This window comes from Fringilla coelebs (assembly GCF_963513975.1).
Source record: "Fringilla coelebs genome assembly, chromosome: Z".
NCBI lineage: Eukaryota > Metazoa > Chordata > Aves > Passeriformes > Fringillidae > Fringilla > Fringilla coelebs.
Window position 1 is genome coordinate 24,945,635 of NC_140031.1, and position 22,753 is coordinate 24,968,387.

Below are 22,753 nucleotides of genomic sequence, written 5' to 3' on the forward strand. Positions count from 1 at the left end.
TCATCTTGCCGCCTATGCAGCACATAGTCTGCAGCAATGTATCAAAGTGTCTTCTCTGGTATTTCATGAGATTATAACCTTTTAAATTTGGGGAAGAAGCCCAGGACAAAGCACAGACTGGAGCACAGCCTTTTTAATATGTTCCTTTCAGGAGCTGAAGGGTAATCATCTGGGTTGACTGTGGTAGAATACACCCTGGGTTACTCATTATGAGATTAGCTGTGATGATTGATCAATTGCTTCTGTCAAAAGGAAAGAGATAATAGCCCAAAATGCAGAATAAAATGTCTGCTTGTATGATGATGGGGTAATTATTTTACTCTATGGATAATTCTGCATTCCCTAATCTACTAATTAGCCTACCTTTTAATGTATTTACCCTGGTTGGTAGCTAGCCCATAAACTTCTATTCAATTGAGCAATTAGCTTTCCACCTGCATATGGCAGGGTCATGAAACAATTAGAGACAAACAGATTCTCTCCTTTTAACTGTGACTGTTACACTGTCTTTAGCCTGGATTCACCAGTCCAAAGCCTGCAGTCTCCTTATTCCGGTAAAAGAGAGTTTTTCTAAAAAGAAAAACTAGACTGCTTCCTAGATGACAAAAGGTACATTGAAAAAAGACATGTTTTCTACTGAAGTGAGTGTTTTACAGCTCTAGAATTGCAAATAAATTTGTCTCAACTGACAGTTTGAGAAACAGTGTACAAAATCCAAAAGATGCTGTTATTTCAAAAATTTTTCTCCATAACTTTATTTTGCTCCTTGCATGTCTGAGGGTTGTCTTGACTGAAGTTTTCTAAGGATTTTCTAAGGATGAAGGGAATGAGAGAAGTGCACATTTGCTCTTTCTCTTTCCCCTCTGGGAGATGCTCTGACTAGCTGCTTCTTAACCCTGGCCTTTGGCTTGCTGGTTCTCGCCAGATTAGCCATTCCCAAATCTAAGGACTAATGCCCAGTCCACTGAAGAAAAAGTCAGAAGAGCAAAGAAATCTAGTCCTTTTCACCAAATAGTTTGGGTAATTCTCAGTATTTTTTGTTTTGGTGAAACCTGTATAGCTAGACACTGGCAGCTTGGTCATGCACAGCTTGGGGACAGTTTAAAATTTTTACGTTTTTACTGAATGCTGTAAGGAGTGCTGTCTTAGCCTGCTGTCTTTGATACCCACATGTGTACATTGTACCAATGTGGCTCTTCAACCACTTCAGGAGCCAACATGGAATGTGCTATTACAGAAGCTTTCCTTCTAGTTTGTATTCAGAAATTACCATGTATGAATACAGCATATATGATCACAGCATGTGATGTGATATGAGGTTTGTGCAGAGTAAATGGCTGTGAATTTTTTTAGGAAAAGTAACATCTGTTTCAGTTTTTCCAGAGAGTCTTAGCTTTCTTTGTACTTCAGATGGGTTGTGGAAGACTTATGATATGCAGTCCTGTCTTTGATTCCATCATGTAAAAAATTGTAATTAAGAATTTTCATCTACCAGAGGTGCAGTAGACATATATAGAGATTTTGTAGGATCCAGGTTCTTTTCAACAAGTCATTTTCATTATTTGTTAACATGGTATTCTACAGCTTGTTCAGACAGACGTAATAATTTTAAGTTTATGCTTTCCCCTTTTTTATATTTTTTTCTTACACTGTTTGGTGAAGTGCACCAAAAGTTGTTAGGTAACACCTAACAGCTTTTTAGTGTTACTCTTCTTTTGGAAAACATCCAGAGTCCTCTCATATAAGTGTTCAAGTGAGAAAAAATACTGAGATTTTGCAGGAATTTCTTCACCAAAAATGAGGGCAGGATGAAAGACTGTTCCCAGTACTTCAGTCAGTGGGCAGAAATACAGTTTGTGTAATGTATATGGTTTGAGAAGATTTCTCAACCAGTGCCCAATACACTGATTTCGCTTAGAACCTAATTTTTAGCGGACAAAACAGCGTCTTCATCTGAGTTATAATGGTAGTTTGCTGATGTTTTAAAGCATCTCTCTGAGCAATGTTGGCCACTTAGAGAGGTTTAGTACTCTGCTCCTGACCTTGCTTGATCTCTGGATAATGTTCTATATAAATGTTCAGGGTGACTCACCTGAAGGGTCTATTTAAACAAAATAAATAACTTTCTGTGAACTATCTCATTGCCGTGTTTTGGACTTACATCAGTCAATAATTGTTGCACAGACTAAGGAGTCTGTTCTGTTCCAGGGAGCCTTTTAGCAGTCCTTGCTACTGGGAAATTTCTATGTCCTGCTCTTAAAGCAACTGTTAGGGTGTTTGTTCTTGCTCTGTGGCTAGTACCTTGTGTAAGCCAGACAAGTTGTCACTTAGTGTCCACAACAAGGTGTTCTTAGAGTCATCTAGTGCTGTTAATGTTGTCCTTTGTAAGTCAATGATTTGTTTAAAATTGCAGCCAGTGTGTCCATAGTCCACTAGTAATACCTAGTCTTAGCTAAATGGTGAGAGAACCGTTCTGTGGTTCACTTGACTATCTTAATCATTCCTAGTTTGCCTTAGACTTTGTATAAAGGCCCCTTTTTCCATACTGAGGGAGATCTCTGCATTATTGGCAAAGGTACAGAAAAAGATCCAAGGTCTTTGTAATAAGGAGTTGGAATTTGGCTCCTGCTGTGACATCAGTGCTCTCCTTACCCACCTGCTCTTTCCTGTGTTGGTTTGTGGCAGCCCTGCCACAGAACTGGCTGATATGCAAGTCTTGAAGTTCCTTAAATACAATATTTATAGGGATATTGAGAGCAGTATACTAAACATCACAGTCTTTGGAACAGCACCCTGTCTTATTTAATGAAAAAAAGTTATCAAAGAAAGATTGAAGCTGTGAGTTGAAATCAAAATACCTTGTGTTTTGGTCCTTTGATGTATAAAACATCTTAAGTTTGGAGCAATCGTATCTTTCTTGCAACAGTTTGTTTTCCTTGTGGGTGAATGTTCTCTTCTATAGTCTTGATTTATTTTTCAACATTTTTGTCAAATAGTACAAGTAAAAAAAAAGTATAAGTGGAATGCTTTTCTATCTTAGTAGTAATGTATGTAATAGTTAGATCTAAGAATTCCATTTCCCAACTAAATTACAGAAGGAAGAAGATAAGCTTGCAATAAAATGGAGGAAATAAACAATTAAGTACTTACTAACTTGTTACGTTTTTTCTTCTTTCAGGTACTTCAAGAGGCATGCACATCTGACCAGTCTCAATCCCTACTGAAGTGAGTATAGTACATCACATAGGAATTCCAGTCAAGCATAATGTAATTAAATAATCCTGTTATACTTCCGTTTGTACGTTGTTTTGTTCCTAGTGTTCTATTCAGAAACAGTTTTCTTGTTTGCTTAGTGAATGATCTGTATTTATGCGGGCAATAGCTCAGTGTCCAATATGGATCAAGCTCTACTTGGATTTATTTTTGTTGATGATACTACCTTAAATGGTTTAAGAATATAACCAACAAGACTAACAGAACTTTGGAAAAATCATTAGACTAATAAAACTTGTAATAAATAATATTAGGCTTTTTGTTTCTGGAAACTATGGAACATTTTCAGTAGAAGATAGATTTATAACAGAAATATAGAAATAAGTAATAAAGAATAGAAAAGGCCATTTTTTTCATTTAGAGAAAAAATGTGTAAACATTGCTAGCTCCACGTAGGAAATCCTAAAGTGTTATTTATTGCATGTCCTTGTAAAGAAAAGTATACCTCTAAAATAACTGCAGCTGTTTCCACAGATAGCAGCCAATTCAAAGTACTGTAAAAATGTTCCTAAAATGAGCAGATTACAATTCTTTAAGAATTTTTTTATTGTATTATTTAATCCTAGGGATTGGATAAACCATTCATCACCTACTGAAAATATTTCTAAGCCTGGTTTTTCATTAAATTCTGCAGCAGAAGAACAGCAAAATAATTCTGTAGGTATGTTGTATTTGTACAAAACTGGGAGTTGCTCCAGCTGTGTCAAAATAATTTGCGAAAATGTTTGATAAGCTGAAGGTGAGTATCCATGTCAGTTTATACAGTTTATCCATCTACAGTTTATACAGTTTATACATGTTTTTTACAACAGTTGTTCAGTTTTATAGTCATGGACTGCAAGTTCTGTTTTTGTAAGTTTTGTGTTAGGATTGTTGGAAGAAATAACTGTATTCTCAAGCCAGTAATATGTATCCAGTTTAAATTATTTCATTGCTGTGGAGTTTTATGACAAGGGTTACAGGCCACATGGTGCTTAAAATCCTTATAGATGTGTAAGGTAAAAAGGTCTTGGAGGGTTCCTACTTGCTTCTTTCTAACATACCCGAGAATCAGAGGCCTCTGTAAGAAAAGAGAAACAAAAATGTTAATATTCCTCAGGTCCGTATGGCATGTGCTGCTACTTAAGTTGTACTTCCATTCCTCAGTGTTCACAAAAGTGCAGGACTAACCCATCTGTTTTGCTGTCTTCCACTTGAGTTTATTTTTGGTAATCCAACAGAAAAACATTCACTATTTCTCATTAGGAAATTGCCAGAGAGTCACATGAATGTTGAAACAAGGTGATGAGATCAGGGGGTTTGGGATCATCGCTATCCAGAGGCAGTAAGGTGTCGCATTGTTTTAGCACTATTGTCTACCTGCACTGTAATTAGAGAGGGCAGAGACTAGGTCTTGTCATGTAAAATGGGTGGCAATTCCCTCTGCTGATAGTCTTTGGAAACACAGGACTCTTAAACTACGGTGAAGAAATGTGACAAAATAGCTCTGGCATTTTATTTGGTGACTAACAGAGCCTAACCAGAAATTTCATTGTTAGTTCCCCTTAGGGGAACATGACTATAGTAATTTTTAAGGTTTGAAACTTAAGCCTTAATTAGGAAATTATGCCATTATTTTAAGAGATTATAAGAACTTTCAGAAGTGGAAAGTAAAACTGAAATATTTTTCTATTCTCCTAAATTTAGATATCAAATTGAATGGATTTCAAAAGAATTCAGAAGAAGAGGTAAGCAATCACATAGCAATGACATAACTGTTTACACTGACACTGAGCACATTGAAAACAACTTTAAAGCTAAGCCTTATTTTCTGTTTTTTCGGTGAGAACTGCAGTTGCTAAGCTTGCAGTATGAAAGGGTAGAAGCATGGCAGTGAAAGTGAGGTGGGAAGGACATTGTCATGAGATGGAGTCTATAAGGGCTGTTACTTAAGCTAAAGTAATGAAGACATTTAGTAGCTTAAAGTGTTCCCCACCAATGAAAGCTATGAGACAGGCAGTGCATTTGGAAGGTGTCTGAGGAGGAAGACATTATCTGTAACTGTCCTTTTGTTTGGGAGAGTCTTACTTGTGGTCAGAAATAGGTAGTAGCAGAGTTTCTACTGTGAAAGACTTTGCTTAATGCCCATGTTGTATCATTATGACTGTACCATCTAGTTCCTTTGATTTGTACCTACAAATAAAAAGTATAGGATTCTATATAAATCAGTTTTACTTGGCATTTTTCAAGGATTGTCTTTGAAGTTTATGTCAGGGGAAAAGCAGTTCTTGGTAGAATTCACCAAAGGCAGATTTGAGACCAGTATTGATAGGAAAATTGGCCAGATAGTTACTTTCTTACACAGTTGTGAGTATTTGAGAGCAGTCATTCTTTACTGCAGCAGTGGTCACTTGGAGGATCCTTAACTCCATTGAATGCCCTTAGCTTCCATTGAACAGTGTTTATCATTCATACTAATCCCACAAGCTGTCTCTCCTTACTTGATGTACTTCTGTTACTTCATTTACTTGCACCCCTTATCAGAAGTCCTTGTATGGTTCTTTAGGGTCTTCTTTGGGTGTTTTCAGTGTCCCGTGTCCTTTTTAGGTGCCTGTTCCTTGACCCCTACTTTTGAGTAAGCGCAGTATCATTGTTTTGTATAACTTCTGCTCTGTCAGTCTTGCAGAACTGAGCTAGCATCTTGCTTGTGTTTAGTATGGCTTCTGTTTGCCTAAGTTACATTCTTAATCTAGTTCTCCAAGGCTGTGCTGTTCTATTCTTCTGATCTTATCAGAGTAAAATGCTGTTCTTTTCTACTGTCCTTATTGCTCATGTCTTCCAGCAAATACAAGTGATGACAGAGTAACATATTCCATCTCAGAACAAAGGGGAAAAAATGAAATCTCTAAGTATATTTTCTTCTGGAAAATATACAGCTATTAATATAGAACTATAAGTTTATTAAATGAAACATTCTCATTGTACAGGGTTAGTCCCATAGAACAAACTCTAAATGCCTTGAAACAGAGATTGCCTGTTATTAATAACCTCTGGAGAACAGGCAGATTGAATGCATTGGGAGTATCTCCAGAAAAGATATTTTAGGAGCCTGGAGTAAGAAGGCTGAAAATAATCACTACAGTGGATTTTCCTTTTTGGATATTGGCCCTTTTTTGGATATAAGCAAGATCTGAGGCCTGCAGCAGGATCTTTTGTGAGATGAGCCAATGACCACCACAGGCTTCCATGTGTTGATTTGAAGCAAGTGGGGCCAGTACTGTTCAATGTCTTCATTAGTGGGCTGGAAAATGGAACACACAGTACCCTCAGCAAGTTCAGAGATAGTACTGGGAGAAAAGACTGATAGACCAGACAGTTGTGTTGTCATTCATAGGGACCTGAAAAGGTGGGAGAACTGGGAGGAGTCTCATGAAATTCGTCAAGGGGAAATGTGACATTCTGCATCTGGGGAGAAATAACCTCAGGCACCAGTACAGCTGGGGATTACCGGACAGGAAAATAGCTCTGCCAGAGAAGGACTTTGGAATCCTGGTGGACCCTCTACTCTGCTCTTGTGGGACCCCCCTTGGACTACTGTGTCTGGAATTTTGTGAGCAGGTCACATATAAGTGTTGAATTTCAGTTGACTTTGGGGATTTTAAAATCTTGCAAAATTTCATCCACTCTTCAACACATGCATTGAGCCTTTTTCTTGGGAAATTTGTAATACATATAAATGCTGTTTATACCATAGTTCTTCAAGCAGAGAAAGTTATCACTAATGAAGTTTTCTTTTTCCCTGGTTGTTTAAAGTCTAAATGAATTAGAGAAAATAAAGTGTAATTCAATAAAGCAAAGTAAGAAGTAATCAGTACATAGAAACAATTTGATACATAGGTAAAAGATCGGAAACAGCTGGAGGGGGAATAATATTTCAGGAAAGAAATATTTCAGGAAAGCTTGCAAACTGAACATGAGTGTATGCAGTCAGATTTCTGCCCTTACTACTTTATTGTGTCTGAGCTTTGTCTAAATCATGTCACCAGTGGTTAAAGATTTCTTGCATTGCCTGGTGCTGCCACTTGCTGGCAGCAAGACTCCAAAAATGCATTGAAAGACATTTTCTTAGATCCAGTATTGCTAAGTACGAGCACTATTATATAGAAATGTTATATAGAAAAAATACGGTTTAGGTCTCTGGAGGCATCATATTTTTTTTTTCTGCAGAGCATTTAAGACAGGGATAGGGGAATAATTAGAAAAGCAATTTCTTCATGTAAGAATGGGTGTTTCTGTTGAATGTAGCTCAAAGTGATTAGAAAAATAGCAGTACTATTTTTCCAAGAACAATTATGATTTTGTGCTCTGTACTCAGTGTGGAAACCACACCGTGCAAACTTCCCAAAATCCCAAAGTTTTAAACTGAAGTTTGTGTATTGTATCTACATAAACATATAATCAAAAAGATATTGTGAACATGTTTACTTTCATTATTTCTGTGTGACAGAAATTTTTGCCGACTTTCTTTTAAAGCCTTAACACGCTCAAGTTATTTGCTATTGCCATTGGTAATGACATAATATCTTTGACTAAAACAGACTTAGTCTCTTTTGCCCTGGATTTTCACTGCTATAGAAGTCAACAACTGAAGTTGAAACTTCTTTTGGAACAGAGCTCTCAGTCTAATTCTTGCTAGTATATTGTATGAAGGAAGGCTTTGAATCTTCTAGATTTCGCAAAGGTTCACGATAAAATGTACACATGCATATAGAAAGAAAGATGACTTCTAAAGTGAATTTTAGTTAAATGCTTTTTAGTAAGAGTTGCTCCATTCTTTTTTGTAAACTTTTTAAATTTAATTTTTAGATATCACGAAAATTAAGTAATAAAGATTGCTGTCCAGAAATAAGCTGCTGTCTACATGATCCTGTGGAAGACATAATAACGGTTCAAGAGGAACAGACACCAGAAGATATATTTCCAAATGTTTTAGATAATTGCCACAGAACCTGCATGACTGTTATTGACACAGATAACACAGTAAAAGAGCATTCTCTGAATAATGATACAGATCTTTCACTGTCATCCCCAAGGAAGATTGTCATGGATGTATTCACTGAACAGAATATAGAGACTAGTGAAGTTGACATCAGTGATTTTTTGAGATACCCTAGTGATTCTGAGAGTCTTAAAGTTAAAAACCCATTGCCTGACAAGTTAGAGTGTCAGGGTCATGCCTGTTCCGTCGATCCATCAGCAGCTGAGAGCAATGATGCCCTGCCAGTAGAGCTTGTGGTGCCTCTGAATGCCTTGTCAGGATCAATGGTACAAGCTGCCATTCCTATAGTGCCAAATGAGAGCCAGCTCAACACCAAGGAAGAGCAGCTAAATTCAGAAACCAGTGTTCTGCAGGTAGATGATGACTGTACTCAAATAACAAATGTCATGGAGCCTCGACTTGCTGCAGTTCAGGTGGAAGAAATAAATGCCTTCACAGGATCTAACTTGCAGAGCACATCAAATGAGCAAGTATAACCACAGTTTAATTCATATTTGAAATTTTATGTTTATCATAAAATATTATATGAAGTAGCCAAATTACTTGAAGATGGAAATCTTAGTAAAGAATAAACTAGCATCAGTAATTTGCATGTTTAAGTAATTTCAATTGTTTTTGTTTCAAAAGTCAAGTACTGTATTTCCTGTTTGGATGTATCCATGTTATGAAAATAGCTAAATTTGCTGGGATGGGAAATCCCAGTGAAGTTAATTTGTTGACTGATGTGTAAACCTAAGCCTGGGTTTTTCAGAAACTCCTAGACTGCCTGTACATCTTCTGTGTCTCATGTTCTCTCCAAAACACTTCTGTTATTTCATTGTAGTATACCAGTATATACCAACCAATTCCATCTCCAGGTTCCCACCTCATCTTGTTCTGTTTATGATACAGGCAATAGTGGGCAGTTTTCTTTTGTCCTAGTTCTCACTGCTGTAAATGCAAATGCTTTGCGAGTATTACAAAATAGATTACAGCTGTCTCTTTCCTATAGACTAGGAAGGTTATTCAGTGGAGATGTTTTAAATATGTGTAAAAAATAGAAGTGTATTTAGGAAAAATACACTAAAAAATTAAAGTGTATTTATTGTGCTTAGCTCTGCCTATGCAAGATATACTGAAAAAACTGAGGCATGTGTTTATGTTCCTGTCTTTCCCTGAAGAAACCAGTATGTATGGATACAGCACGTGATCCTTCCTGTTTCTTCTTGAGCTGCGAAGGTGTTCTGTAACTTGTCATTTCTATTCAGTAATACCAATGCAAAAATATGGAGGGGAGCATGAAAGAAAAGCCATAGTTTCTTCCTGTTTAGATTTTAATCAGGTAAAGAGGACAGATAGGACACATAGATTCATGCTGCTGATTATATTAAGCATCTCTTGTAAACCTGCAGCCTGATTCTGTGCTCTGTATTATATTTGAATAATCTGGAGCTGCAAATCAATGATCAGTCATGTAAAGCTGGCTATTTAAGGTAGTTATACAACCCACAATGGCATAAAGCATCCAAAACCAATGAGTTAATTCTGTCTTTTCCTAGTAGTATTAACTGAATATATCAGCATGTAAATGTGGCACATTAAATGTGCCAGAAAGATGGCTAATTTCAAGGTGCTGAAAAGTCTGTAGGCCAGTTGTCTCAGAACCATAGCACTTTACAAAGCTCTTTCAGTGATGTATTGATTTCTGAAATTTGTAGCACAGCTGTGTGAAGAATAATGTATAGATTTACTCAAAATTGCAGTTAAAATTGAGAAGCAGAGTCTTGTGGAAATGGAGATCTCTCTACCCTCTTATCAAACAGCAATCAAACTTACCTTTGCTTTGGGCCTTTATCTGGTGTTCTTAAATGCAGAAGAAGCAAATTAGCTAAGAAAAAAAAGAAACAGTTAATTTGTTAGTACCTGTTGAATTGTAACAGTATACTGTTCACCATGTTTTTTTCCTCGCGCTTCTTTCTTCAGAGTATTCTTGTGGTGAAACAGGTATCCAAAAGAGAGTCTGTGCTGACTTGTAGATGGAATCAGGATGCTGGATATGCCAGATATTTTAGTATATGGTCACTTATAAAGCAAGTGTGGGGTTTTAATTCGTTCAGATGTTTTCTTCTCCTTCTCTAACCCTGCTCCCATCACAGATGTGGATCCATGGAAAGTACAGCTATGATAGTTTTCTAAGATAATATATTTGACTTTCCCCAGCTGCCATACAGCCATTAAGGTTGGGAAAGACCTTTGGGATCATCAAGTCAAATTGCCCGACCATGAACTGCTGTGTTTACTACTAAGCTATGTTCCCAAGTGCCACATTCACCTGTCTTTTGAACATTTCCAGGAGTGGTGATTCTACCACTTCCCTAGTCAACCTTTTCCCGTGCCCAGCCACACTGCCAGTGAAAGAAGTTTTCCTCATACTCAATCTAACCTTTCTGTTGCACAAATACAGGCCACTTCCCCTTGTCCTATTGCTTTTTACCTTCACTTCACTACAAGCTCTTTTCAGGTAGTTGTAGACAGCAGTAAAGGCACTGCTGACACTCCTTTTCCTCAGGCTAAATGACCCCAGATCCTATGTTAACATGCATTATCTCTTATGCATTATGGACTCAGAGGGACCACTTCTAAGAAGGCAATTCCCCTCTTTAATAACCTCTATGTCAATATGTCAATTAAAAAAAAAAAAGAATCAGTGCATTCTCCATTTGTGTTTGTATCACAAGAAAGGGCTAACCAGTTCTCCCACATCATTGTGAAAGAATGCATATGTGCTGAGGGTGTGTCCTAAAAGCTTTCAGCATTACTCAAGTATGTAATAAACTAATTAAATCCAGGTTTCAGGAGCTTGAGTGATGCATAGCAGCATGTCCCAGTCACATAGCTAAAACAGTGAATAAACTCAGCAACTCCAATTAACTGCCATGTGGTAACCTGTCTTTAGGGTGGGATTAGAGTTAAATCTCTGGTATACATGAATCATTAGGTTCCCCTTTGCACAATTTGGGATGAGGTGGATATCAGAGTAGCTCTTCCTCTTTACAAGTGGTGGGGTAATGAGGATGCCTAGTGTCATCTACATGCCTGGCTTTTAGAAGGTTGAAGGTAAGTGAAGTGAATCTCAGCTGTAGTGGCTGTAGCTCAGGGATGATATATCTTTAGAAATAACTGCTCAGCTGGGAGTTACTGAACTTCAAGTGAAACATGGATCTCACCTTGTGTAAATTTTTAGGCTTCTGCAGCTGTGAGATAGTATGGGCTATCTTAAGACATCTCAAGCGTCGTCTTGTTTTTTAGGACAGGAGCTCTTGTCCATAGGAAACTAAAATTAATCTGTTGTCATTTCAGATGTCCAATCAAATAACTTTCAGATAGAGCAACTTTTGTTTGCTGTCATCCAGCCTAGATTTATATTTTAAGTTGAACCTCTGAGTAGCCCAGTTCTTTTGGTTAATTCTGCCAGGAACACATTGCATGGCATTCTACTTCAGGATTGCCTCTCCTGTGGCAGCCTCTGTTTTTCATACCTGTAGAATTCCAGTTATTCACCTAAGCAATCCCTCAATTCTCTTTGGGCATACAATTTAAAAAAGAGTGTTCTTGGAGCTCTTTTATACGTAGTCTTTGTTTTAACTTCATGTCTGCCGGTTGCTTTTAATATTTCTTTTTTTGTCACAGCCTGTGGGTAGTCAGCAGAGAGAAGAAGAAGTAATGTCACATTGCTTGGATGCCACCTTTAGTGAAAAACAAACTGGTGAGGGACATTCATATCCAGTGGAGCCTGCAGCACGTGCAGAAACAGCCCAAACATCATCAAGGTAAGTGAGACCTCCTCAGGAATGTACAGAGATTGTTTCTTCTCATCACCAAATATTAGAAGAAACAACAGGGATGGCTCACAGTGGCAGTATAAAAAGAAACAAAGCTAAGAATTTTAAGTATGAGAAATTTATGCATAATAATTCTTAAATTATTTTATATATATTAATGTGATAGATACAATGCATGTGGAATACTCATTTGTCATTTGAATGACTGTAAATAATCAAAGAGAAGGATTTTTACCCTTTATTTAAAGACCTGATTCTCTCCTGATTTACTCCTTATTCAGTACTACCTAAGTTAGCCTGCTATTACAGAGTTCCTTTTGAAATCAAATATATTCATATTCTTAGCTCTACTGTAAACATTGATTTATCGAGAGAATATTGTTGTTGATTCCAAGCAAATCTCTTGTCAGTAAAATTCAGAAATCTTCTGAAGACCAGGAGGATCTAGAAGCCATCATATGGCAAGAAATAATTCTGAATGAGTATGCAGAAGCTAATCAGAGGAGAAGGAGCAAGAGAATTGACAACAAGCGGAGTAAGATACTCTATGTTTTTGTCATACAGATTATTGTTTGAACAGCTATGCTGAATCAAATATAATTCATAATTTTTCCAATATATTGTGGCATGGTTTTCTTTTAAAAATATGGTATAAACATTCATTTTAATAATTAAAGTTATTGATACTCTTCTTCTGTAAACCCTTATATTAGCAACCTAACAGTTAACTTGTTTGCATAAGAATCATTAAATGTTTTTCAGAATGCAATTTTTATTAGTATTTTATATGAAAAAAATATGGTGTATACCAAAGAGAATTGTTTTTGTGCAGAGTGAAAAGGTAGATCCTGAGCTATACTTATTATCCTTCTGCCATTTAGTGTTCTGTGTGCAAAATCATAGTCAGAGCATGCCATCCTCAAGAATTGACCTATACAAAATGGTTTATTCTGTTTTGAATGCCTGCTGCTGTTACCCCGTCTACAGGATTATAGGGCCTTTACTACCACAGACCACTCTTGAAGTATTTTTATTTGGAATATTCTTTGTTAGAGAGACAGATTGCTAATTTTCATCCTTTGAAGGTACATGCAGAGAAGTTCTTAACATTGCAGAGGAATTTTGTGGGAGAATAAAGAATTTCCTCCCTTAAATGTTCACTCCAGCACCTTTAAGACTAGGTCTTATCTGTTGGGTTTTTTGATTTTTTGGGGTTTTTTCGTAGGTTTGAGTCCACTCAGAAAGGGTTTTTCCGTTTACTTACAAACATTTAAACATCTTACAAAGTTTGTAAGTACTTGAATCGCAACAGCTATGCTACAGATCTTAAAAAACATGAAGAAGTCCACCTCCAGTTAACAGGATTTAATTCTCTTTTGCGGGATTTTAATTATTCACAAAGGAAGCACCATTTTGATGAGATTTAAAATTGAATGACTAACTGCTCATCTATTTCAAATCAACTTGCTATTTTCCACTCAATAAACAAATTACTGATTCTTTAGCATGGTTTCCTCAGAAAGAGTTGTACTTTCTATAGAGGTAGCTTCATAGTAAACCCATGTAGCAAGCTTACCTCCATTTCACATCAGACTTTTTAGAGAGCCCATGAGTCATCTTAGTTTGGTAATTCACTTTAAAAACTTCCCCATCATAAGTTTTGGGTTACATGTGTCACTTGTTTTGCACAAGGTCAGGTACATGGAAAACTCTAAGGAGGGCAAGTGGAAGTAATGGGAAATAGATCCCTTCAAGGAAGAGTTTAATGAGGTAAAGTGTAACATAAAACTGCACATGATTCTGTTTATGTCTGTGCAGTTTAATCCCTCCTGAACTGCTTGGCTGGTTCAGACCAGCTTTGTCTAGTGACTGCTTGTATGAAATGATTGACGTCTTATAGGGCTGGACAGCGAAGAGGGATTGTGTTCTCAGCTGAGGGAAACCCCTATCTATTAGATTCTAAAAATCTACTCAGAGTCAAGAATTTAAGAATGTTTGGAATTAGTCCAAGCTCACAGAGTAACACAATGCATGAAACATCAGGCTGCGTGAGTTACGGCTCTAGAACTATGGGTTTTAAGATCTATTTCTGGTGATGCCAAATTGATTTTTGCCTTTTTTGCTTAAATGTATTCTCTATATTCTTTACACATATATATGTAGCTCTGTAGCCAATTATTGTATTCGTAGTTAGTCCCACTACTTTTCCCTGTCTTTTCCCTACCATGATAGCAGAAAGACAAAACACATTCCAAAGTGTCCAGGCTGGGGCTCTAAGGCCCCTATCCTATCTTGGTTCTCCTGGAAGCCAAGGTTGAAACCAGCTATTTGAGACACATTTTCATAAACAAAATTTAGCTCCTATCTGAGGTGGGAGGATTCAGAAAAGGGTTGAACTGGGGGGGGAATTACCTCACCACTTATGTCTCTAATTGAGGATTTTTGTCAGTTACGTTAATTTGCGAAACTTATAAAACTGTATTTACCCTGTGTGGGGATGTACATTTTCCATATGTGCCCCTGAAGGCCCCCAATAAAAACCAGCCTTTATATTATCTCCTATACTAATACTGCCTTGGAGGTATGTTTTTTCATTTCTAGGGTCTTTAAGGCACATCTGCTACAGCTTGTGGAGAGGAGCAATGTATATAGTCCTAGGAGTTTTTCTAAATGGATTAAGGAGTTTTTCTAGATGAATTAATGGCCTAGGCCTGCACTATGCTTATCTTCAAATGATTCTCTTGGTCTTTCTTCCCTCCTTGTTTTTCATCAGAGGCAGTAGCCAGGATGCTCTTCCCTACAGTTTTAATGGATGTTGGAATGGCAGTGCTGGTGAAGTACAGAGCAGTCATCTGTGTATTGGAAATAATTTAAGCCAAGCTGAAAAGTGTGATGACTGCATAATGGGAGATATTGTTTGTTTTGTTAAATACTAAACTAAACATTAAAAACAGTCTCTTTTAAATTTTACTCTTTACATTTAGACCTCATATTCACCTTTCATTCATTGCAGAAATGACTGAGCTGGTTGTGAAGTAATGAGCAAAGATAACCTGAGGGAGCTAATCTCAATCCTAATGTAAATACTTGCTCACAAAGCAGAGGCTTTAAAAGATAGATGAATAAAAAAGAATGGTGAATGAATTTAACTTTTATTAAAAGTTAAATTATTGAATAACTTACTAGTTATTGAAATGGTCACCTTATTATGATTTGAATGCAGAATAGTGATTTTATTATCCATTGGGAAGCAATGCACCTTGCAAACATGTCATTAGAAAAGAAAAAGTCTGAAGTTAAAACACTTCTACACGCTCTTATTTCTGTCTGTTTAATTTCAGTTGGAGTTTTGTTACAAAATTCACTATGACATCTTTTATTAAATGGCATTATTATTCAATTTGTGGTTTATTTTTGACATTTTCATTTTTACTAGATTGATTGTCTTACAAACATTTGCTTCTTCAGGAAGCTTGTTTACCAACTTTGATATCAAGTCAAGCCAAGATAAGAGAGAAAAGATACTTCTCTGTGCAACAGATCTTTTGCATTATTTTTCAGGACGAGAAGCCTTTGGTAGGAATTCCGTAAATCCAGCTCGCCCCCTATCACTTTCAACAATCCACAGGAGGAATGTGTATGGTGAGAACTTACTACATAGAGCTGTTACTCACCAAGACATAAACCTTGTACGTAGGATAATAAAAGCCGGTGGAAATGTAAATGCTCAGGATTATGCTGGTAAGTTGCAATTGTACTAAAGTACTATTTTCAGTACAAGTACCTGCCTATAACTAATAAAAGCATATATTATGAGTTTGTGCAGTGGACAAGACTGTAAGTTTGTAACTGGTCAACTGATTATTAAATTTTATTATTAAATTTAAAATTTATTATTAAAATTAAATTTATTTATTTTTAAATATATTAAGTTTTTATTGGTTTAACTTAGTACTTGTTCATGGGAAAACATGTTGATCTAGTTATAAAAGTATGCAAGAAAAGAAGATTTTGAGGGAGAAGTTAAACACTTGAAAAAGTTGCAAAGTGGTGCCTTTAGGTTTACTAGGTCTATTAGGTGCCTTAGTTCAATGATTCCGAGCGTGCTTATCACAAAACAGTCATTAAATACAGTTGATTAAATAATCACCTTCATAGGTCTTAAAGTTCGGGATACTTTTTGTCCATTTCAGGGGCCAACTTGAGACATCAAGATACAAATTTTCCTGTTAAATTTTTCAGCAACTTTTATTTCACCCTTTACATCTTGAGAGAATTTGAATTTTTAAAGTTGTGATTACTTTAAATTGTAAGTTGTGATTATTTTGAATTTTTAAAGTTGTGATTACTTGGTGTTTTCCACTTTTTCTTTGTCTTGGGCAGGGAACAAAATCTTGATAAAGAGGTGCCATCTGTTAATGTTTTGATTCAAGCAATTTGCCTTATCTGGTTTTATGGGTGTTACTCTGTGTCAAAGACTTCACTACACCTTAATTATTACTTGGTTGTTTCAAATATAAGATTGTTCCTAATCTGCACTTCTCTGTCTCATCCATTAGTCTCTGAAAAATTTCTGTAACAGAAAAAGAAAATTGTTTCAGACAGCTGGCTCTTCTGCTTGAAAACTTCATTCTTACAGTCTTTCCATATTGTGCTAGCAGCTAGGATTTCACAACTGTCCTGTGGGAAAGAAAAACACATTCTGCAGTTATAGGCTATTGCATAACACAGGCATGTAACAGACCAGAATTAAGGTTGAAATTCTCTGTCTTCTGGGATGTATTGAGAGATAGATTGGGTCAGCAGCAAATCTCAGACTTCTACAGCAGAGGCATTTGAGCTAACAGAGTGACTTGTAATCATGTACTAACGTGTGCTGGAAGCAGAGGAGAAAATATTTTGTAGTGGGGTTCAAAGCCCTGTGTTGACAGCTGAGAAGTACTGATGGTGTGGGTTCAGCTGCAGCCACAGTAGGCAAGTGTACTGAAGTGCAGTGGCTCTAGATTTTGGGATCACAGCTGCTTCCTTTTTCTGCCTTTGCGTATTTTGCTAGGCCATCATTTTTTCATCCCCTTAGATTCTGGCTGCTGGTTCTTTTGGTGCAAAAAGATCAGAGCTGCACAAAATATCTTTTAGTTGTACTCCTTGAAGAGATAAGAGGTTGACCTTGCCCTGCTTCTTTTGTTTTCAGTGAGGGAGATGTAATTAGAAAGACTTAACAGACTTGTGTCATTTTGGCATCTTGGTTTCTTTGGATCATTGTTCTGAATATTATATTCTGCCTCTGTGTCTGTTCTCCTTTAAAGCTTCCCCTCAGTGATTATCCATATCTTAGCCTCATATTTTTTCCTTATTCCTATGCTATGGTAACTTTGCTTCAGTACCTTATTGACTTTTTGGGATCTTCTGTCATTTGTTTTGTTTTGAGGGCTTTTTCTCCTTTTTATTTCCTGGACATCAGCATGTAGGATATGGCCAGCATATTAAAGATACTGTCTTTTGCTCTAAATTTGAGACTTGACTCACAGTGTCCTGAGGGATCTGAGAAACAGTTACACTGAAACTTGTGTTTCTTCTTGATTTGAAGCATGCTCAGTGTCCTTGCAGATTCATGTTGCTAATCTCCAGTGATTATTAATTGAATGTGCAGCAATTTCAGTTTTTCCAAGTCTTATTACTAGATCAGGTAGAGGATACTTTTTACTAAGGGAGAAATTAGTACATTCCCCTAAATGCAAATTTTAGTTAACTCTTTAATAGATTTCCTAACAAACCTGGTTACTCGGAACATACAATATTCAGGGCTGGTTTGTGTATAAAAGAGCCTTGAGAGTTTCTCGCTAGTGAAATTAAGATAACTTTCCTTAATGGGACTGAAACAATCTTACTAAGCCTTATTAATACACATATTTAGTATGTGAATTAGGCCCTGATAAACTTCTAATAATGTAAAATTGTTGGAGATTAATACTGTCCATCAAAGTGATCTTCTGGAGGGCATGTTAGTTTCAGAGCTGGAAGTTAGGAAGTGGAAAATCCTGTGTGTGTTTCCCTTATGTCTCTCACACTGCATATTTAAGGACCCGATGCAGGGTTGTACAACATCCAGTTCAAAGACTTACATTCCATATTTTTCCTAAACAGCTCCTTCATAGGGTAGAATTCATGTGATATCTTGGGTTTTTTCCATATTCCTGGGCATAAATATGGAATTTTATTTGGGATTTTTCATTTATTTGAACACTCAAACAATTCTTGGATGGCCTTACAAACATTTTTGTTTAGTAGTAAATAATTAATGTCTTTATTTTGTCACTTGTTTCTTACTAACCCTCTTCAGCATAGCCATATAAATAAAAGAGTACCTTGTCCTTGAAATAGCATGTATGTTTTATTTCAGAAGTTACTAAAATATGGGATGAATAATTTTTATTCTCTCCTTTCATAATAGAACTATCAAATCTAAAACTAATGTTGTTACAGCAGCATCTACTTCCGCAGTAGGTGGAAATTTTGCCAAAAGCATGAGATCTCCCCACCCTTGTGATGTTGTCGTAAACATTTCTTCATACATCTTACTGGAACGCATTGGTTTTTACCATTTCAATATACTCTGTGAAGTCTGCATCAGAGAGACAACTTAAAAGTGACATAAATTTCAAGAATTTTTTTTCAATCAAATGTGATGTACATGTTTTTTTTTGTAGGCTTGACTGCACTACATATAGCAAGTGTGGAAGGCTTTTATGGGATAGCAAATCTGCTTTTGAAAGCAGGAGCTGATGTTAATGCTACACAAAAGGAACAAATTACACCCTTGCAAGATGCAGTTAAGGAAGGCCATTATGAGGTATAGCTGAATTGAACACAAATTGTGATTTAGCAATAGAAGTTATTGTTGTTGAGTCTAGAAGGTCCCATGTTTTTGTACAGGGCTGGTCTTTTTAGATATAGGTAAATGCAGGAGCTTGCAAGTCCTGTCTGCCTGGTTTCTATTCAAACTACTCCATGCTTCACAAGATTTGTCCAAAAGGAGAAATTTTTTCTGTTTCAGACAATGGTTGTACTACTGAGAAGTAGATTGCTACTATTTAATACTACTTCATTCACTGATTTTGTAATCACCTTGCAGAGTAACTTCTGATTTGAGCAATCTTCTGGACTATTAATGGCATTTTTTTCATGATTTAGGAGTCATGGATATTTGGCAGGTCATCACAGTCATGCACACCCATGTGTTAACACAGAACATGGAGGATTATGAAGACAGCCTTATATTTTGTAGGGTCTTAAACTAAACACTAACTGAATAGTCAGTTTGATTTAATGGTAAAATTTCTTGCCAAATGCAATGTTTTCATAAGCTTATGTCTGAATTGCAGATTCTCTTTCAGTCTGGCAGTGGTCACCTCCACCTCTCTGTGCGTGTTCCTAGGGTGGCCCAAATTTGTGTAAGAGTTCTGTGTGTCCCTTTTATCTGCTGGCGGGTTTTTTTCTGTAGACCTGCATACATGCTGCCTAATTCTTACTGATTACCAGATTTTAAAGGTTTTTTGGGGGAGTGGCTTATAAGTTTTGTTCCTGAACATTTGGTCTTTTTCACAGCTGAGATGAGACTTTGTTTCTCTTGGATAAGTCTCTCTGGAGCAAAGGGGAAAGGTGGACTTCTGGTTAATAATTTTTTCTGACAATTGAGAGCCCCAAGAATAAATTGCTCCTTGTGCAATCACAGACCGTTCCAGGTTCATGAAATATTTCAGAGTTTTGTGACTGTGGATGAAGGACTCTGTGTCTCTGCAAGTAATACTTGAGTGATATTGGAAGAACGCTGATGTCAACTATGTCACTTGAGGCACACCAAGATCATTGAGCAAAGAGCTGAGTTAAAGTTAAGCAAGCTGCTGTATCCAGAAAGAATGCTACTACATGGTGGTGCTGTATTTACTCACTGCTCTGTTTACTCAGTAGCAGTAAAACTGTCTTGCTGTAGTGGTCTGTCACATTCTATTTTGTTGTTTTTTGACTAGCAACAAAATAGTGATAGTGATTCAGTAATATGACTTTCAGTAATACGGTATTTGTAGCCATGTTTTTCAAAGCTGCCTTCTCTGTGAGAAGTCATTACTGTGGATTGGAAACACAGCTTTTGACTACTTTATCATTTTCTGTATTTGTGATATGCAAAATCAATTTATTTCAGAAAAAAATGGTACAAATGATTTTCTAGTGGTCAAGTTTAAAGGGGAGAGCGCCCATGTGGTCATGCTCTCAATGATCCTGTTATGGAAGAGGTGTTCTCAGTGTTACTGTTTGAAAAAATGTAGACTTGGGAAACTGAAAAGGGCTTTTACTGTCAGCTGAGCCCTTTTCATTTTCCTCTCTTATTAGGAGAATGTATGAGTTAGGAAAACTTCATTAACAATTTTCTCACTAGCAATCTGATTAGAAGTAATGAGGGACTTGAACATGCAGGTGAAGGATGTGAGTCAAATTCAGTCTGAAATGATAACCGATGCTGGAGAAATAAATATAGAGGTACAAGTAAAATCACACTAATGCTGGAATAAGATTGCAGTTACCCATAGAAATGAAATAACCAGACTGTAGATTTCCCATGTCTTAAAAAAGTATTTTGCAAAGGTTGATGGAACATTTTGCTAGTATTAATTTCTTGAGTAACAATAGATTCAGGCTTTATATTTGTACAAAAATAATAATGTTGTTAGCAAGACCATCTGAATGTGTTTTGTTTGAGCAGATATATGTTGTACATCAGAAATAGCTGTCAAAACTGCCCTTGCAGTCACAGGAGTCACAATATACACATCTAGAACTCAGTTTATTTTCTCCTAAAGTAGATATCGTAGATGGATAAGCTGACTCAAATCCTAAAATAACCTGTAATTTTCTGCCAATTAAGAGCTATGGGAGGATAAATCCTACCCTGTGTTTTGAGGGACCTTGTTTTAATGGCATCAGGTTAATAACTGAACAATTTATAAAAATAATAGAACTATAGGATAATGATGCATCTAGGGGAATGCATCATTATGCATGCTTGGTGTGGATGAACTAAAATAGAGATTTTATTTTAGTTGCTCGTGTTGTCAAGTATGAGAGAGAAGTCTATATAAGGATTCTGAAAAATACTGTCAGAAAAGAAAATTATCTGAAAAACTTATTTTTCTAGATGGCAAACTTATTACTTTGGTATGGAGCTGATCCCTTATTAAAAAATCAGATGGGAAGGTGTGCATTAGAAGAAGCTTCTGACCCATCTATGATGAAACTTCTTAAAAGTTATGTGACAAAATCCAGAAGATACTCAGTAGCAGGTAGGAAAGAATTACTCTGACAGAGCATCACTTCTAAATGGAGAAATTTAGTACATCTGTTGAATTATATTTCCTTAATTACTGCTAGTACCTCTATGCTCTTCATTGTCTGATGTCTTGAGTTAACAGTGAGCACTCCTTACCCTCCACAGTTGCTGTACATTGACAAAGTGTAAATGTCCAGATCTTTCTTGGGCTGGAGTTACCTTTAAATTTGAAATGAGGATGTAGAACACAATAATTATCTGTATAAATGGAAGATGCAACATTGCTTGACTTTCTGATGGATGAGATATGGTTTAGAGGTAGAGATAAAATTTGGTTTTAAAGTGGCATGAAATCTGAATTTTGAAGGATCCATAAGAGAAAAAATGGGAAACTGCTATTAGATCTAGAATGTAGGGGTTGCCAAGCCTTAATTGCTGATAGGGCTGGGTATCGCTGGCAGTTTATATACAGACACGAGTGGGACGGGGCTACTGGGACAAGCGTCTTGAGCTATTTATTTTTCAGCATCAGTCTCATTACATGATTATGACAATGGAGAGATGCTAACAGCTCGCTGTTCAGGCAGCAGGCCAAAGTAACTCAATGTTACAACATATCATAAAGCCGTGTTAGCCAATTACGTAGAGCAAAAGTATACTGACAGTAGTTCTATCTAATCACCTTAAGCACATGTAGCTTTGGTTAAAACAGTGGTGGCCTATTCTTGAAGACAATGGCTCGTTTATAAGAGACAAAGCACAGCGCACTATTCACATTTAACCTTCTAAATATTTATTTAAAATAAACTTTTTGCAACTTAGAAAGCCAAACTACACAGCTCTATTGTTCTATCTCCCATGTCTTTGCCACTGCTTAGATATTGTTTTAGCACTTCACAATTCTGCTGTATCTGAGGCCTGTCTTTTTACCACCTTCCTAAAACTCTCTGATTTTATAGATTCCCACAGCTGGGTACAGGAAAATATTACTGTAGGTACTGTAGGTAACAGCTAGTGAGTTTGTAAGGAAAAAGTTGGATTAGAGCTAGTGATTGGCTAAGGAGGGAGTTGGGTCTTTTATATTCTTGGGAACTTGTGAAATTGTGAAGAAAGTTTGGAGGAGGCAGTTTGATCAGAAGCAGGTACAAGGTAGGCCTTGATTACAGCTAGGATCAAGACCATGGATGCCCGTGGGCCAGTGTGGGCTGTAATATGTATAAGTCAGGAGGAGTCCCAAACCCTCAGACTACTATCCATTACTGCTTTTCCACATGGGTGGCAATAAAGCTTTAACATGTA

General features: G+C 36.7%; 1 protein-coding gene across 1 annotated transcript in view; it reads left to right on the forward strand.

Annotated features, from left to right (window-relative positions):
• Positions 1-22,753, forward strand: part of ANKRD31 (ankyrin repeat domain 31) — a gene marked incomplete at both ends in the record, with an annotated part of 60,943 nt that overhangs the window by 2,785 nt on the left and 35,405 nt on the right. The window contains 9 exons of the mRNA XM_084224602.1: positions 3,179-3,225; positions 3,840-3,934; positions 4,960-5,000; positions 8,119-8,781; positions 11,981-12,120; positions 12,543-12,667; positions 15,694-15,873; positions 18,840-18,982; positions 21,323-21,467. Of these exons, the coding sequence (XP_084080728.1) occupies positions 3,179-3,225; positions 3,840-3,934; positions 4,960-5,000; positions 8,119-8,781; positions 11,981-12,120; positions 12,543-12,667; positions 15,694-15,873; positions 18,840-18,982; positions 21,323-21,467 (1,579 nt within the window). The remainder of the gene's footprint in view (positions 1-3,178; positions 3,226-3,839; positions 3,935-4,959; positions 5,001-8,118; positions 8,782-11,980; positions 12,121-12,542; positions 12,668-15,693; positions 15,874-18,839; positions 18,983-21,322; positions 21,468-22,753) is intronic.